Raw genomic sequence first — 19,109 nt, 5'->3', positions numbered from 1 at the left:
TTATGGTCCTTAAGGTCACCTTACACTGGATCTTCTGAAAGTTCTGAATACGTGTCTCGCCCGTACTCGGGCAACCAATGGGAAATACGGAAATACAGGGCCAGGATTCATGTGTGTACAATTTTAAATAAGAGCATGTTAGGTTGTTTCGGAATTGTGTTTCTGTATTTTATTATATTACACATTTCAGATACTAGAAGGCCTACCGCGAATACCGAAGGCAATTTTCGCGCATTTTTATCTTTTACTCCTGCCCTCCGGTACCACTTAATATTGAACAGTTATCTACGTACGCACACACCTAATACGTCCGTAGACTCCGTAGGTATACTATAAGAGATCACGTAAAATCTGCACGTACTATCCCCATAGAGTACATTAAATATGTATAAACAGGAGCCCACGTTTTCAATTCACGCGACGCCTAGCGCAGTTCGAACTATTTCAATTCGATATCATAGCCATAACTACCCCTTCTCACATACTCGTATGCATTATATGTATATTATAGCATCTGCATACATTTATTTTAATTAACAACAGGAAGGTAATTTCAATAGGTACATATCTATTTTTATTCGAGATGTTACTTACTGTTTTTCAGAAGACAAAATATTCTTATCAATCTTATACACGGTGGCTAAAAAATAAGCGCATTCCCGTTGCCAGGGAGGTTTTGGGATTAGGTTTGGGGTAAAAGTTGCTCAGTATAATCCCAAAAGCTCCCTGGCAACGGGAATGCACTTATTTTTAGCTATCCTCTATAATAACATACCTACATTCGAAATAATTTCCATTTAAGGTGGATATGCGCAGGTAATTTTTCATATTTAATGTAATGATCTATTAACTTACGAAAATACCCTTTTTTAGAACACATGGTGAAATTCCGATTATATCTTACAGAATAGGAAACTATCTATCCACCAACGATACCAAATTATAAATTGGCCCACTAAGGTTTCTGCTAATTATTGGAGAGTTAAAGGAACTTTTTTTTATTTTATTAATATAAAGACAGTAAGTAGTTTATTTGCACGAATACACGAACATGTGCATTTTTTTTGTTTAATTTATTCGTTCCAATTTGTTTCAACATTCTAAAACACAACATTATTATTCGTGATTATTCTATTAATTTTAAATTGTAACTTTTGCACAAAATGAGAATGATGGACCAATTTAAACCCATTAGAAAATATAAAAACACTAGAGACCCGTTGCGGCGTCAACACGTCGCTAGAGTATGGTTCTAAAAGTTAGGTTGCCTGTCCACTGGAGCGGAGCGGTAAGCGGGAAAAAATCCAGCAATAGAATTTCATTAAAATTTCAGAGCGGAGATTTTTCCTCGCTCATCGCTCCGCCACCTCGCTCCGCTCCTGTGGACAGGCAGCCTAAGACTGAACGCTTAATGAAATCAGGAAATGTGACGTCTTCAGATGAATCACTGGCTGTCACTATCAATAAATCATTAAGGGTGTAAAAAATGGGGTGGAAATGTATAGTGTGGACCAATTTGGGGGTGAAAAAAGGATGGATTAAAAAGCAGATTTGTTTAAGAATTAAGATACCCAAAATACTAATTCCACGCAGACGAAGTCGCGGGCAAAAGCTAGTTTCTTATAAAATGGCGACGCGTTTGTATAATTTTAGCGTAAATGGAATGTCGGTCGTCTTCCGGGGTTGTCCATGTGGTTCGGTCACCCTGGAGGATTGTCCAGGAATGTCGGTCGTCTTCAGGGGTTGTCCATGGAGTTCGGTCACCCTTGGAGATTGTCCAGGAAAGTCGGTCGTCCTGGGGTTATACTCGGAGTTACCTGGTTAAGGCAAGGCGGCTGTCGGTAACCCCAGGATTGTCCAGGAATATCGGTCATCCTCAGGAATTGTCCATGTATTTCGGTCGTTCTTGAGGATTGTCCATGATGGTCGGACGTCTTGGGTCTCCCTGCTCTGACGTTGTCCAAGTAGTGTAAACGTCACTTAAGTAAAGACTGAGAGAAAATAGACGTGTAATTGTGTAATTTCTGTATCATATTTTGAGGTTATTGAACAATCTGTTGTCAGTTATGTTCATGCAAATATTTGTGTACTTACTGTCAACTTATTAACGAAACGGTCAACTTATTTTATTATTCACATGGTCAGATTGGCCGAGCTTTAGAGCAATTACTGTCGCAAAATTTATTTTCCTTTTCAGATACGGCTCGCTCACACGAGGACGTGTGAGATGTCAAGATGGCCGTGTCGCAGGGTGACGACGGGTTACGTCGGCGCCATCGTTTACTGATTTTGCAACTTGTAACGCCATCTTTTGGCAGTTCTCGGAAACGTCAAGCATTTTGCTTGGGTGCGGTCGACGCAGAACTAGTAACAGTTGGTTGGCTAACTTCAAGGTAAACAAAGTGACAGGTCAGGTGTCAGGTGGTGATCGGACTATAAAAGCCGGTGCGGAAAGGAAGGATGGCCAATTGGCCATTCTGGATCGTGCCTTCAATCGTGACGGACGTTAAGCTAGTTCTGCGACGAACACACCACGTTTCCAACTTAAATTAATTTAAATTGATTTGTACCGAAGTAATCGTACCTTTATTGTGATTGTGATTTGAAAATACACATTTGAACTTCACGTATAGCATCTTATTTCGTGATTACAACCATGCACGAACCTACTGACGACGACACCCCAGCCCCAGATCCGACATATAGATAGATAGATTAGAAAAGCAATCAAAGTGTCAATACAACATTTTTTTATTTTAGGAAATGTGTTAATAAGTCGTCGGACGGCTATTGCGGCTCCGTGCGATGCACCCGGGGCATCGTGACCCGTGACTGCGACTATAATTTATTATACCCACCATAGCAAAGCCTTCCCAGTGTAACGTACTATTAATAGTTAATGTCATCTAGTGTGTTGTGATTAATTAGCTTGTTGCTTTATGGACGTGCAGGTATTCTTGTTAAGTTCATGCAGCTATTCAATTGAAGGCATGTTTACAAAAACAACATAACTAATCTTTTTTATAACATTTTTTGCGGATTTGAGGTTTTGGTATCATAGCATTCGTCTAAGCATGATCTACACGTAGAGCAAAAGATAGTGTCCAAAAATGACCCCAATTGTCCAAAATCAGTCCCCAAAAATATACCTATATTAGTTAAGTAGGATAAATCTGTACCTCTCTGATAGAATACAAAACATAATTTCTATAGAAACATGGAAGTCTCCGCGCGAGCTCGGATTTAAGGGGCCCACTGACTATCAGTTCGCCGGACGATATCGGCCTGTGAGTTGTTCGGAACTGTCAAATTTTTGTTCTAACTGACAGGCCGATATCGTCCGGCGGACTGATAGTCAGTGGCCCCCTTTATTATACCTACGACTCGCTTCCCGCCGGCGGGACTCAAGCTAGCCAGTTGGTTGCCACACGCGCTCACGCACGCACGTCACTGCGCATTATGCCAAAGAAATGTCTTCGTCACGAACAAATAACACAGCTTGTAGTGTGGATAGATGCAGAAACAACAAAACAACACTGAATACTGTACACCATATTTTAACAAAACAACACCTGTATTTTAGAATTAAGTATTCTTGCAAATAAAGAATCTTTCTTTTATCTTTTTTTTTAAACACATAAAAAATATATTTTTTTCCTCTTTCGACGGATGAGGAAAAGTAAGGAGACATTCTCAATATAGGTACTTACACCTACTGTTATTATTTTTACGATAGTTACAAGCTACGTAGGTACTATTAAATTGTTTTAAAGATGTAGGTAATGTTTTTTACGACACATTTATAGCTAGATATCTACCTAAGACACCTAAGTATTTGAAAGAAGCGTCGGCCACCCTAGCGTTGTGCCGGTGCGCGCGGTGCGGGGAGCGGCGCGTTGAAGGTCACTCCATTGTATTTTTGTGTAGGTGTCAAAACGGTAGGTATTTGCATTTTCTTTGAGAGATAAGTATCTGTTCGTAAGAACTATTATATAATCTGTGGTACTGTGAAGCCTGCATTAAATTTTCGATACAAGCTTTTATCGCTGACTGTAGGTACTTTTCCTTCAATAGGCAACTACTAATCGAGACACGAGATTCTAACAAACCCAAACGCAATTAGGTTCTGTGTCCATCATCAGATGCACGCTCGATATTACCATAGTATTGCATTATCATTATCACCCAACTTACATGTATAAGAAGTTTCAGTTCAATCGAATAATGCGAAGTGGGTCTAATCTAGCTTAGCCAAATTATGTACATTACAAGTTAAATAAAAGCTTGTAAAAAATGTCGATTCGGTTAGTTACAAATCTCGCGCGGCTATGAAAGTATTTAGAGAGATAGTAGAGATTTTACAAAAAATATATCCATACTAATATTATAAATGCGAAAGTCTGTCTGTCTGTCTGTCAGTCTGTGTGTTACTTCTTCACGCTTAAACCGCTGAACCGTTTTAGGTGAAATTTGACATAGAGATAGTTTGAGTCCCGGAGAAGGACATAGGGTTGTTTTTGTCCCGAAAATCATCCCTTAAGAAAGTGAAAAGCGGGCCGGAATTGAGATAATTAATGAATGTCTGCTAATTTTTGTACATAATATGCTAAAATATTACGAATGTTATACCATGCACTGGCTGACGCTGTTATTGGATACGGGTTAATAGCTTATGGACGCACCTTCAAAACTTATTTGGATAAAATATTAAACTTACAACTACGATTGATAAAAAATATAATAGACAAAAAAACTAGAGCAAACTGTAGTAACGATTACACGATCTTATTTAAGAAATTGAACATCCTGCCAGTGCATGATAAAGTTAAGTACTTAATAGCAACTGATCAATTTAAAAATCCCGAATTCAAAACTCCGCGAGTATACACCCGAGCGTCGAGGGGGTTAAAACGTCGTAAATACGTGGAACCAACCGCTAGCAACTACTATGGTAAAAGGACGCGCAAGTATATCACACCGCGAATAATGAACAATTTATCAATAGAAGACGAGTGTGCTAGTAAAAACATCTTTAAATCAAAAATTAAGAAGTTGCTATTGGGTACAACGCATGACTAAATATATAAGATAGGTAAATATTGTATATAAATAAATATCCTTTATTGCACCAAAAACATACATTTTACATACATGTAAAACTACAAATAAATTCTTAAAGAATAACAACAACATATATACCTACAACTTACACTGTTAATGTAATATAAAAGTATTAACCTTAGTAATATAAGTTAATCATTAAATTTAGATTAAGGTACTAACATTGAAAATGAGTGCACCATTTCGCCGTTAAACGCAAGTTTGGCGAAACTTGTATAAGTTTAAAATGTGTTATACTTTTTTGAAAAAAAAAAAAAAAAAAAAAAAAAAATTGAATGATTGCCATGAGAATTTTTCCAGGCGCTATACTTACTTTAACTGATGGTACTAAGTCCGCGCAGACGAAGTCGCGGGCAAAAGCTAGTATAGCTATATGTAGTTCGCCAAGCGCCTCGCCGTCACGCCTTCTGAAATTCTGAATTCTAAGAAACTAAAATAGTTTCCGTTGGATTAAATATGCAGCTAGACACGTTGCCCGCCTGGGGAAATATTTCAGTGCTAATGAAAGGTCGGTGTTACAAATGCATTTCCGTCAAACGAGCCTGTTTTGACGGGATGACGGTCCGTCATTAGTGTAACAGCTGTGAAATATTGAATAGTGCACAGTACGGATTGTTTGAATTCATTGGTTCAGTTAATGAGTCATAAATGCAAAAAAAAACCGGCCAAGTGCGAGTCTGACTCGCGTTCCAAGGGTTCCGTACATTACACAATTTAAACAACGTATTTTTTATGTGACACGTGAGTGAAATGTCTTTAAAAACCCTTAGGGGTCGGATCAAAAACTAAGTAACTAAGTCCGACTCACGCTTGACTGCACATTTCTAATAGATTTTCTTGTGATCTATAGGTAAAGATCTATTTTGTGTATTTTTTTCAAAATTTTAGACCTACTAGTTTCGGAGATAAATGGTAATTTTTTGCCTATTTTCTTGAATAACTTCTAAACTGTTAATCCTAAAATTATAAAAAAAATATATTTAAGATTCTCACAATGAGCTCTTTCATTTGATATATAACACGATATACTTTGAAAAACTTTATTTTTTAATTTTCTCATTTACCCCCCAAAAGTGGCCCCCGTATTTAAAATTAATTTGTTTACGTTACATGTCCGTCTTTGGGTTACAAACTTACATATGTATACCAAATTTCAACTTAATTGGGCCAGTAGTTTCGGAGAAAATAGGCTCTGACAGACGGACAGACAGACAGACAGACAGACAGACAGACAGACAGACAGACGCACGAGTGATCCTATAAGGGCCATTTTTAGTTTTAAGAAATTATCAGGTTGGGTTCGGGTGTACCGGCACACAATGATACGTACCTAATTCCAGCCATACAACTTTTATGTAAAATAAATGCTATTGTTTAAAGATCAAAAATAAATGCTTGTTATTACAAAAGAGATGTCCATTTAAAAACTCCCTACCCTCAACAGCAACACAGTCTGGCCCTCAAAGCACCGTCAACCAAACATTTTCCATAGCGATGTGCATAACTCTAGAAGTACCTAACTTACCAGTTTCAATTTGCGAAGCCAACGAGTCCGAGTTTTCAATCGAGAAGCTTTTCAGCTGTAATTACTAGCCCCTAGAGGCGTTCACTTTCCGAACTTTATAGCGTTTACTAATCTTCTCAACACTGTTTGTGTCGTTTTGATCTGCTTTACCATGGTAATGGAGCGCATGAAACTGTTTTAATTTAACCTGCATATGCAAAATCCTAGCCAGATGGCAGCGCCCCGGTTAAATTAGTGTCTTCTGTATTAGCAAGGGTTTGGAAACGTAACCCAGCTTTCCAACCAATGTTCTTTACTCATTATACCTTATACATATTAAACTATCATCCTAACCTTAGCCACCTGCCGCGCGCCTTTGCTTATTGATAAACCAATACATTTTTATTAAACCTGTTGATTTAAACCAGAGTACCTATAACACAATTAGCAATTGCACTATGAAATCATTATGAAATCGTTTGATTTTAATATTTTTTTGATATTTGATGAGCAATTAATTCAATTCACGCCAAGCTTTTAATAAAAGACGCCCCGTCCGCCGCAAGCCATTATGTATTGAAAAATCGGTTGAGTTTACTGAAAGTATGAAGATAATCTATATTAACGATTCACTCTTCGCTCTACTGCGGGCAATGTTTTATTCACGAAATAAGACTGGCCTTTGTGTTACTTGGTAGGTACAAGCTCAAATAAATTATTAAGGACAAGGTAATCACTCCGTTTGCCAAGAGAGGACTATCTGCCATGAGAAAAAAACGTCTGCTGTCAGCGGCGGGAAATGTATAGTGCATTATTTATAACTTTGCACGAGACTAAGTGTAGAATTATATACGTAGAGTGTATTGTGCCAAAGCGAAACGCCATAATGTCGAGAATTGTGTGGTCGTTACAAACGGTCGAGTTCAGCTTAGCGTTGCAGCGAAGCGGGGACGGTTACAAATTTAACACTTTCCGGATAGCTTTATAGAACATTTTAACTGCACTGTACCGGGAGACGGCGAGTTGTAGTGTTATTCTATGACCCGGCAATACGCATACTTAGGGGTCACAAAACCGTGCATATTTTTGAAAGCCGGTTTTTCGGTTTTTGTAGAACAGCAAAACCGGGTTTCCGGTTTTTTCGGTGTTTTCGAGTTTATGTATAATTTGTAAAATAAACAAGTACTTACTTGTAGAATCAACGATTTAATAATCAGTCTGCAATAAACATTTTTAACAAGAAATACTAGTAGAATAGAGACTAGAGATCAATTAACGTGATGCGTGCATCACATATAAAACATGGCCGTTATTACTAAAATATTAAACTACATAATATTTATATTATAACTTAAGTCAAACTTTAGTTATAATTAGGCCAATAAATGTAACAAAACATTCCTTTTCTGGAACTAAACTTATAAATACATTTAACATTAGAGAATAATAGGGAAGATGGCTTTTCTCTACCACCAGCTTGGGATCCTGTAGTCCATCTGATAAAGGAGCAAGTGAGACATAGACTGTGAGACCTTAGTGTTGGGTGATGCTGGACATTCTGATGTTTTGAAAAGATGTGTCCCGCCGAGTTTGTTGCCGGTCCCATATTGGGATACCCTCCTACAATTTAGGAGGGAATTAAATCTTCTCGGGTCCGTGGTGTAGGGTTGGAGCCGGCGTAGTTTTTATCGCGTATATATATATACATATATATCTATATATATATATATATCTTTACTTGAAAATAATTGTAGTGTATAACTAGCCTTATGAACCGATTTTGCATGTACAACAAGCCTTAAAGTTTGTAGTCTATGATTGTTCATTATTTTAGTATGTGGGTATTTTTGCACTTTGTAATTTTTCCTCAGTCACCCGTTGACCACGAACGCTGTAAAGAGTTCGAAACGTCGGGATGTATTATAAATTCAATATACGCGATATAATCCGTTTTCATAGTTTTATTTCATTAGAGAATAATCAACGTTTCTAGCAAAAATGTTAAACTACGTAACATCAGAAAAATTTGTAATGTAAATCAAATAAATTGCCTGATATTTACCATATAGGTATTTACTAAATACTATTTAGTTCTGTGTCCATAATAGGGATGTTGACAGGAATCGCGAATATATAAAATGTTATGTATAGCATAGCAGGGAATATTATAGGGTGGGCCAATGATAAATGCATTTTAACGAAAGACGTCAATACGAAAAGATAATTTATCACTGGCCCACCCTATAGAATGCTGGAATTCATATTTTGTAAGTGTAAACATGCGTAATAAATAAATTAAAAATAATTAAAAGTATTTAAAATAATGCCCAGCATCACGTGACTGCAAGCGCAAATCGGAGCGCGTGACGTCACAGTGTGAGAAACACGCACAGACAAGTTGTCAAACCTTGGTCCTCTGGCACTGACAGCAGTTTGTTTATCACATTGTTCCGTCATCGAGATCACATGAGAGCTTGGAGCGTTTTTGCGCGAAATTTAAACATTAAACTAATTAAAGTCGTTTTTTTATTAAAAATTTATAAATAAAATTTCAATTTTTTTGCAATAATTACGCGTCATTGTCAACATCCCTATTTCCAAATTAGTAAATAATTGTAAATTACTAAAACAAAATGTACATGGTAAATATCGGGTCTCTATTGTTTCCCATATAGTTTTAAATCATAATGTATTGTTTGTCCACATTTTCGTTAGTCATAATTTGGTTTTTCTCAGAATTGCGTAACTTTTCAGGACTGCCATAAAACAAACCTAACCTAACCTATCTATAGGATAACCTGAGGAAAATCCTGAAAAGTTAACGGTTTAAGAATTATGACTAATGATAATATGACAATCATTATATTATGACGTTTATTAAATAAAACTAAAAGGTCAGCGGTTGCTTCGAAAAACTCGAAAAAGCCGGTTTTATCAAACCTAAACCCGGTTTTTAGAATTGGCTGTAAACCCGGTTTTTCCGGTTTTTTCGAATTAGATGAAACCGGGTTTGTGACGCCTACGCATACTTCTTAACACCAGATACAACGAGAGGTGGGTTAGGTTTAGTACCTATGCACCAAAATTGTGTGAGGTTGTGTGTCGCTGCGAGAATGTGTCCAATTAGTGCATGCATTTCTATTGGCTTAATATTTTACTTAAGCACATTGCCGTATGGCCTTACTGATTCCTCTGAGCGATTGTCTTGCCCAAATTCTGTATACTACTGAAATTAATGGCTAGGACTTGTATTGCAACCGTTTACCGAGTGCAGGCAAGCGCTGCGTCAAGCGAAGCGCGGAGATCCTTATCTATGCGTAATCGAAAATTAATTTTATGCTGGTTCAGCTGATGCGAATGCAATGCACTAGTAAGCGATGGGTATAACGGTCCTGGAGGGCCGGCGCTCGCGACCCGACGCCACTCTGCACTCGATGCCTCGACACTTCAGGCTGTAAATTCATTGTCGAGATACGAGGGCTCCAGCGTTTTATATCACGGGGCTTTGACAAATATTTTCTATAGTTAACTTATAAAATACGTGGCTTGTAACAAATATTTGTTAGAACCCATTTAAACGAAATGTTAGCGTAATATTCTAGACTTTCATGGGTGCATTTTGTTCCAACCAAATGTCATAAACTCATAACTCTTACTAAGTACCTAAATAAAAGTTTTACAGGAGCGTAATTTACAGGTGGTAAGCCAAGTTTTACCCGCGATACCTAACCGAGATTTAAGTATATGCAAGAGAGAACTAGTCACATTTTCCGTTTTTTTTGCAATGCAATGAAAAGGTCTAAATGGATTACTTAGCTTAGAAGTCATCAAGTCACCGACGTATCTCAATGTTACTTTTTGAACCTTGCTGTTTTATGAAATGTTCTAAAGTTCTTAATATTGAATTACTCGTAGAAAACTCTTAGTTTTAAGGAGTTTGCAGAATTGTTAGCAAGGGATGTCTGTCTCTCGGTGCTCTGTAGCTCGGCGCCTTGAACTTTATTTAATTTCCTGATTGCGCAAACGAAAACTAGCAAGAAACGAACCGCATACCCGCAGCTGACTAATATTGTTTGAACTTTATGGACTGCAAACTTGTATTTAGACACCTTTATTTGTGTATCTGCCGCCATGATGCCTGACAAAATTGCCGTTATATTCCCGACATCCCCGCACGTCCTGACCCTTTGAGGTGAACGTTTATTTAGTTAACGCACCAATTCGATAGGTCGGCAAAGTTTTGTTAGGGAAAATTTGGAGAGCGATATTTTTTCTAGATAAAGCAAAATAGTAAAATAAACGGAATACCAGTTGGAAACCTTTGAAAATTAATTCACTACTGACGGAATAATGAATATAAGAACCATAGTCCGTTCATAAATTCTGAAATAATATCCATTCCGATTGAATATGAAATAAAGTGCCTAGGCAATACAATTCAATCGTCGTTAGTAAATTCTACTGTAAGTACCTACCTAATATTTAATTTTAAAAATGTTGAGTTAAATTAATTTGATTTCGTTTCATGCTGCGTCAAATCGTTAGGTGCAAATGTTTGGAACCATAAATGCAAAGCGGTTGAGTTTTAATGGTAAACCAATATAGGAAAATAAACTTTTAAGATGGATTGTAAGGATTTGCAGATTATCAGAGGGTGTTCCTGAGCAAACATACAATTTTAAAATTCGATTGGCAGTAATAAGCCATCTCCAATGGATCATTTTACTGGGATTTATTTTCAGTAAGCTTTCCGAACAAGTGCCCGTATTAATAATTGCTTGTCACATTTCGTACAGGTATAATGGAAAAGTCCTTAAACATAGATGTTCGCAAGAGACGATTAAATGCATTCTATGGGCTGAAACGCTTCTAATGAAAGCGATTCACATTCTTTTAACGCTTTGCCCAAGGGCCCATCAAAACTCCGAGGCCCGGTAGTAGAACCATCTAATTTTTCCAATAAGTGACGTCTTTATGATTTCTTGACTCACAGCTAAGGCTTTGCTACCTGTAAGTGACCAGTAACCGACAGATGACCCAAATATTCAGAGCCCGGTTCTTTGAGTCAGCTTATAATAATATATGTTTTTCTAAAATCACTTTCCAGCCAATCACTTTCCAAAATACAGAAGATATTACATCTTCGTTGGTATGTAACTAGGTTGTAACTCCTAATATAAAACATTTTTTTCACAATTTCGTCGAATTTAGTGTGTGTGGTAAAAAAGCGATAGTTTTGATTAAAAAAAGGCTGTAATTATAAAAAATAATGCTTGTTTTAAATGCTGAAAAGGAGTTCAAATTTGCGTAAAATACCGGCAAAATTGTCATGTTAGGCGGGGATATTTACGGTTTCCGACGCTAAAATGATAGAATTTATGTGGTTTGTTTTGTACTTCTGTGTTAATATAATAATTTGGATACGTCTAAGGCTAAGGTGCCATCTTAGTAAGACTAGGCGTCTTTGACCAGCTCTAAGGGCAAGCAGTGCGCGCTTGCACCTCCTAAACGAACTCCTAACGGATTTACGTTGTAGCGAGAAGGACTGGTGCTGCCATCTATGAACAAGTTTGAGAGAATATTAATAAAAAAAACACAAATCAAAATATTTAATAAAATAATTTGATTTGTTCTCAAACTTGTTTACGTCTAAGGTCTTTAATTGACTTTATCCCAAACAAAAACGTTACGTAGGTAAATTTTTTTTCAAAACTTCAGTGTCTTTGCGGTAGTACAAAACATTTAAATATAATAATTATTGATTCAGTGTATTATGGAGCATCTTTTCGCTTTTTGAAAATCGAAAAAAAAATCGCTCCACCCTATTAACTAGTACATACGTATATTTATTTACCTTAAATCTTGATTTATATTCCTGCCGCATCCCTGAATAATACATTATTTTCAGACAGATTTAGTAGATTCTGTTCTTCTTTGCGTTCTTTCCGAAAATAATTTATTTTTCAGTGAATATACTACTATTAGTAACTGAAAACGGACTACAAAAGTTGAGTTCTCTAAACTCAAACGTAGATAAGAATATTTCTTGAGTTAAGGTAATGAATGATCGAGCATTCGCCGTTTTTAAATTTGTTGAACTGTTATAATACCTATGTTTTTACCTGTAATGTACCTAACAGCTAGAATGCTTGTTACAAGGAGTTTTGACACAACTTACGACTATAAATATATATATTTCAGTTTATAGTTTAAATAGTAGTGTGTCTACTTGAAAAACAACAAATTAAAATATTTTCATAGAAAATAATTTAATTTGTTCTTAGAGTATTAATGGCTGCGCCATCTCTCTTCGCTAGCCCGTAATCACCTGAGTTGATTCAGTTAGAAGGTCGAACCATACTGTTCTACCTTAGAGATGGCCAGGGGGCGCCACAATCCTTCGGGAATTGTCATATACTTGGAAATTTCGACCCATGCCACCGTGGCCGGATAGCCGAGCGGTTCAGGCACCTGTCCGGTAAACGGGGTACGCTGGTTCGTTTCCAGCTCTGGACACTGGAGGCTTTGGTCATTTTTTCCTTCGTATATGATATTTATTTCAGTTTATAGTTTAAATAGTAGTGTGTCTACTTGAAAAACCACAAATTAAAATATTTTCATAGAAAATAATTTAATTTGTTCTTAGAGTAACTTACGACTATTTACCAAAATGAGGATTATTACCAGAAACGACCGGCAGATTCACTATTACTTATTTTTCTATTGCATGCGTCTTGCTTTCTGCAAATCTTTGTAAGGGGCTCGGCAGGACAGGCTCAGCCTAGTGTCAGTCACTGAAAACTTTGTAAACAATTTTTTCTGGTAATAAATATTTTTGTATTTTGTACATTGATAAAAACTACCCACTACACTACCAGTGTTTAAATTAACTAGGTACATACACGTATAGCATAGGTATGTATAATCTGGAAAAAGACAATTTAAATAACGTAATTTTAATATATAACATCGGAGACGTCTATTTATACCTACCTACGTATTTAAGCATTTTACAACGTTGACCTCTCTTTATCACTGTCTCATAAAACGTCGACGTTTATTAAAAACCACCATTTGCGCAATGGAGTATTGTTACGACAAGCTTCTTCGTGTTGAAGTAATTAATAAGTAAAATAAACTTATTTAAAGGAATGTTTTGCTGCTATTCGTGATGGTTTGATTTACAGTACAATACAAATACTGTTTATTGGACACTTCAAAACAGAAAACAATATAATAGGCCACCAAACGAAGGAAAATCGGGGGAAATAATTCGTGTGTAAGCGTATTTTGGCATACATACTTGTAGATACAGGTGCCTGAAACAACATACTAAAAATACTGATACTGAGTCCAGCACACTTGCTTATAAGTTATGAGGGAAATGGAGGGAAACAGCAACCTCATTGTGTATTTTAATTCAAATTTCGTGCTACCGGCACCGTTGACGCGTCACACTCACGCGTGCATGCCTTGCTTTTTAACCGACTTCAATGAAGGAGGAGGTTCTGTATTCGGTTGTGGCTATTTTATTATTATTATTATTATTATTATTATTATTATTCGCTTTATTTATTATTTTTCTTACGTTAGGTTTTTTATAATATGCATATAAAAGTAAAATATAAAAACACTTACAAAACAATACAAAATACATATAAACAAATTATAAAAAACCTAACCTAGGGTGCCGCCAGCAGCGGGGCAGGGCCCAAGCTGCCGGTGGTCAGGGCCGCAGAGAGAGGAACCGGCGGACTATCCGCGCCGTGTCCAAGATCACCGCCTTCTGCATCTGACCCTTGATCCAACCACCTAGCGAGAGTCTCTCAAGGTGTTGGTCGAGACTCTTCGCTATGAGACCGTTCGCTGAAACGACTATCGGGACAATGATCGTCGAATCAACATCCCACATGGCGGTTATCTCGTGAGCCAAGTCTAGGTACTTACTGGACTTGTCCTTCTCGGCTTTCACGAGATTCTCATCATGGGGGATGGTGATGTCGACGAGCACGGCCCGGCGCTGCGATCGATCTATTATCACAATGTCAGGCTTATTGGCTACAATAGTCCTGTCAGTGATGATGATGATTATTATTATTATTATTTTATGTATGTTCACCGATTATTCCGAGACCCGTGGTCCGATTTGAGTAATTCTTTTTTTGTTCGAAAGGAGCTACTCCCAAGTTGGTCCCATATTAATCTGGTTCTGATCTGATGATGGGATCCCTGAGGAATTGAGGGAACTCCTCAATTTTTAAAGGCACATGTATGGTGATTTGGGTGTTTTCATAAGCAACTTGAGCATTTTCTCTCGAAAACGACCAATTTGATGAAGTGGACCTGATGATGATGATTGTTTTGAAGATAGTGATGATGATTTTTTTAATGTAGGATATTCAGCGATTACTCCGAGACCCGAGTTCCGACTTGAACAATTCTTTTTTTGTTTGAAAGGAACTACCACCAAGGTGGTTCCACATTAATCTGGTGCTGTTCTGATGATGGGATCCATGAGGAATTGAGGGAACTCCTCAATTTTTAAAGGCACATGTATGGTGATTTGGTCGTTTTCTTAAGCAACTTGATCATTTTTTCTAGAAAACCACCAATTTGATGAAGTGGAGCTGATGATGATGATTGTTTTGATGATAATGATTTCAGCGATTACTCCGGCACCCATGATCCGATTTGAGTTATTCTTTTTCTGTTTGAAAGAAGTTACCTCTCCAAGGTGTTTTCGTAATATTTTTGGTTTTGATCTGATGATGGAATCCGTGAGGAATTGAGGGAACTCCTCAATTTTTAAAGGCACGTGTATGGTAATTTCGGTGTTTTCTAAAGTAACTCAAGAATTTCCTCACCAATACCTCCAATTTGATGTAGTGCAACTGTAGCCTAACCACGAGTTTGGCACTAAATATTCTTCGTAACTTACTTTGTACACTAATACGCCAGTACGAGCGAGATGCATAAACAGTAAGTTACGCACACGATAGCGAATATATCAATGTCAAACTCGTGGTAAGGCTACTGATAACTTCCCTCGTATGTGTATTATGATTTTTGATGTAGGTAGTGTTGGAAACAACCAAAGAGACTGAGAGGTGAAGGTAGAGGGTATTAGTGTTTGGGGGGTTTGAGGTTGGGGGTTGAGGGGAGGTGAGTTGATGGGTCGGAGACTGAGGGGTTGGGAGTTAAGGGATTGGGGGTTAGGGTTAGGAGTTAAGGGGTCTGGGGTTAGGGGTCGGGGAATGGCGGTTGAAGGGTTGGTGGTTTAGGGTCGAGGGGTTCAGTGATCAGGGGTTGATGTGCTGTGAGGTTGAGTGATCGGGGGGTTTGAGGGATTGGGTCAGTGGCGGGGCGGAGAATGGATTTACTGACAGGAATGATTTCCCAGACGGACTCGAGGAAAATTCTGATTATATAATAAAGTTTACGAATTTACAGATAAACATGATTATGTTTTTCATTCATTCTTAAAACTAAAAATGGAGAAATAAAAACTTTTATAAAAAAAAGATAAACCCACTTCAAAAAGGATGAAATAAAATATTATCCTTTTTAGGGTTCCGTGTTTAAGTATATGCGTTACCAACTGATATGTTTGAAGTCGGTGCCAAGCCAAGTACTCCAAGTAGTAACAATACCAGTCAAAAATAATCAGCTTTATGTCTATAAATCCCATTACAACTGTACAAATGTTATAAACGTGAAAGCAATTATTTCTGCCTCTTTGCTACCTTTTCATGGCTAAACAACTGAATCGCTTTACCTGAAATTTTGCATGAAGGTTCCTTGAATTGTTTTATATTTTGAAATGTAGTCCTCTGGATAAGCGACAGAAAATAACTCAGTCCCAATCCCACACTTGCGTGCTATGACTGTTTAAGAATTAGTAAGAAATGCTCTTTAAAAAAATACGACGACAAAACGTATTAGATTTACACTAACGTGCCGACAAGCATGGTACGAAGTCGTGTAACGCTGCGTCTTACATAGGCGAACACTCGCGAACAAGAAGCGAAGCGACGCGGCACGGCGCGGCCGGCCCAATTCGTTCGCGTTCGCAACGAGATCGCCCACGTAGGACACTTCTATATAGGTATCAAAGGATTAATTAAGGCGCCGTGCCGCGCCGCTTCGCATTCGCGTGTTGTTCGCCTACGTAGTACTCTGCATTAGGTAATCCAACGTACATACTTATATAGCAGCATCTTTATCGAATTGCACCAAAATCCCTATGAATATATGGTTTAAAATTTGGCTTGGCACCGACTTCAAACATATCAGTTGGTAACGCATATACTTAAACACGGAACCCTAAAAAGGATAATATTTTATTTCATCCTTTTTGATGTCGGTTTATCTTTTTTTTATAAAAGTTTTTATTATGATCATTCTCTCTTTCTGTTTTTCCAAAACATTTGAAATGGTTCAAGCCTTCTGGCACAGAATAAGTAATAGTCTTCTGGGCAAGTCTCCCGGACTCCGCCTACCTAAATATACATTTTACAAGTATTTAAAATGTTTATAGGTACTAATTATAATTCTACATGCTTATTTCCCGTAAATTCTATTGATATTGTTTAGTAAAACAAGAATGATCGAACATGCAGAACAAACAATTCATTTGTAAAATTTCAAAAGCATAAAGTTTGTAATCGATAGCCGAGCTGAGTTGTTCCCTCTGTTCCAGTACATGTACCAATGTGAGTGCTGTCTCGAAACTTTCAACATTCCCAACTCTGTATTTGGAGATTCAGTAGTACTGAATCTACTGAACGGTACTGAATCAGTACCAACTGCTTGAGCCAAATTTACAGGGTATTTACTTACAGCATGCGTCTGAGTTTAAACAAGCATTGAGATAGATAAGTGGAATACCATTTATTTGAAAAATACAAGTAGGTACCTATGTATGTATTTTTTTTACTTTAGATATTTGTTACTTTTTTTTGGTACAAGAACGGCTGAATGGCTTCGGCAGAAATCATTCCCTAAGGGGCCAAATCTAGTTTGCAGATGTTTTTAACAATCTTCAAACATCACTCTTTTTAGGGTTCCGTACCCAAAGGGTAAAATTACTAAAACTCCACTGTCCGTCTGTCTATCACCAGGCTGTATCTCATGAACCATGATAGCTAGACAGCTGAAATTTTCACAGATGGTGTATTTCTGTTGCCGCTATAACAACAAATACTAAAAAGTACGGAACCCTCGGTGGGCGAGTACGACTCGCACTTGTCCGGTTTTTTTGAAATATAGGTAACGCGAATGATTGGTTTGATTGAGTAGGTACGTAGTCTACAATATTATTTTCACCACACCAGCTGGTAAAAGCTCTCTTGATTGTTCAAAAACTGATAATAAAGTTGCATTTTGTTCACATGTGAGGCAAAGTAGGTAATCAAATGCAAATGTTGAGTTGTTTTCTTCTCTTTGCTGGTAGAATTGACTTATAAATTATGATTATGAATGATAAATATTTAATAACATTCATTTGGAATCGATTGGCTTTGGTTTTGATATTTTTTTGATAATTTTACAGTTAGTACCCATATAACCATTCCGGTCGCAGAATCATCAAAGTAGTAACTAAATGTCAGATGTGTCGAACCGGTGTCGTAACAGTTACTACACTTTGCGACTGTGTTCAGTTTTGGTTATTTAGTGTGGTAACAGTGTGCACACAATGTGACCAGCTTTTTCAGTAACTAAGTGTGGTCGCCGTGTCTACACTTTCCGGTAACAAGGTGTCGAAACATTGTGTGCACTTTGCGTTCAGTTTGTGACCAAATCTGTACACAATGTGTCGTAACGGTTACCGAACTGTTTCGAAACATTGTGACAGCAAATGACAATGTAAAATACCTCTTGAAAACCAAGGTTTGTCAAACTGCACCGTTAGTATATCTATCTCGTGTGCTCGTAATGCTAGTAAGTCATCATGAGCAATCCAAATGATGATATATATAATGATAACCATATAAACACGTCACCATATAAAGATATTTTATTAAAATAGAAGAAAACTAATTTTTAGTAGTTTTGAAAATCGTCCTCCAAGGTGGAGAAAAAGGGGTTGAAATGAAAGTTTGTATTTTTTGAGTGCTGGACTTGAATCTTTGTATAAAGGCATATTATTTATTAGAATACAAGAAAAGTTTTTTTTTATTTTTTTTATTGATAATAACATGGAAAATACAATATGTGCACCATAATACAATGTTTCGCCAAACTGCGGTGCAGTTTGTTGGCGATGAGCTCGCTCTTTTATACATCAAAAGCAGGTACATAATTTTTGCACTGTCCTACCGTCCCAGCGTAGTCCTTTTTTTTTCCTTATTTTCAACTTTTTAGTAATTTCAACGTTTTTAAATATTCGTCCCCTAAATGAGTTAAAAGGGGGTCGAAAGTTTGAATCCATTACAAATGCTTTGAAACTTCTTAGAAAGGCATTATTATATAAAATTACAAAAAA

The 19,109-nt window shown here is 37.1% G+C and overlaps 1 protein-coding gene across 1 annotated transcript in view; it reads left to right on the top strand.

Moving 5' to 3' along the window:
- Positions 1 to 17,438, top strand: part of LOC134743952 (uncharacterized) — a 39,319-nt gene extending 21,881 nt beyond the window's left edge. The window contains exon 5 of the mRNA XM_063677583.1: positions 17,325 to 17,438. Within this exon, the coding sequence (XP_063533653.1) occupies positions 17,325 to 17,438 (114 nt within the window). The remainder of the gene's footprint in view (positions 1 to 17,324) is intronic.
- Positions 17,439 to 19,109: the final 1,671 nt, after the last annotated feature.

The sequence above is a fragment of the Cydia strobilella genome, chromosome 9 (genome assembly GCF_947568885.1).
Source record: "Cydia strobilella chromosome 9, ilCydStro3.1, whole genome shotgun sequence".
Lineage (NCBI taxonomy): Eukaryota > Metazoa > Arthropoda > Insecta > Lepidoptera > Tortricidae > Cydia > Cydia strobilella.
Note: the sequence above shows the minus strand (reverse complement) of the source record. Positions and strands in the feature narration are given on the sequence as shown.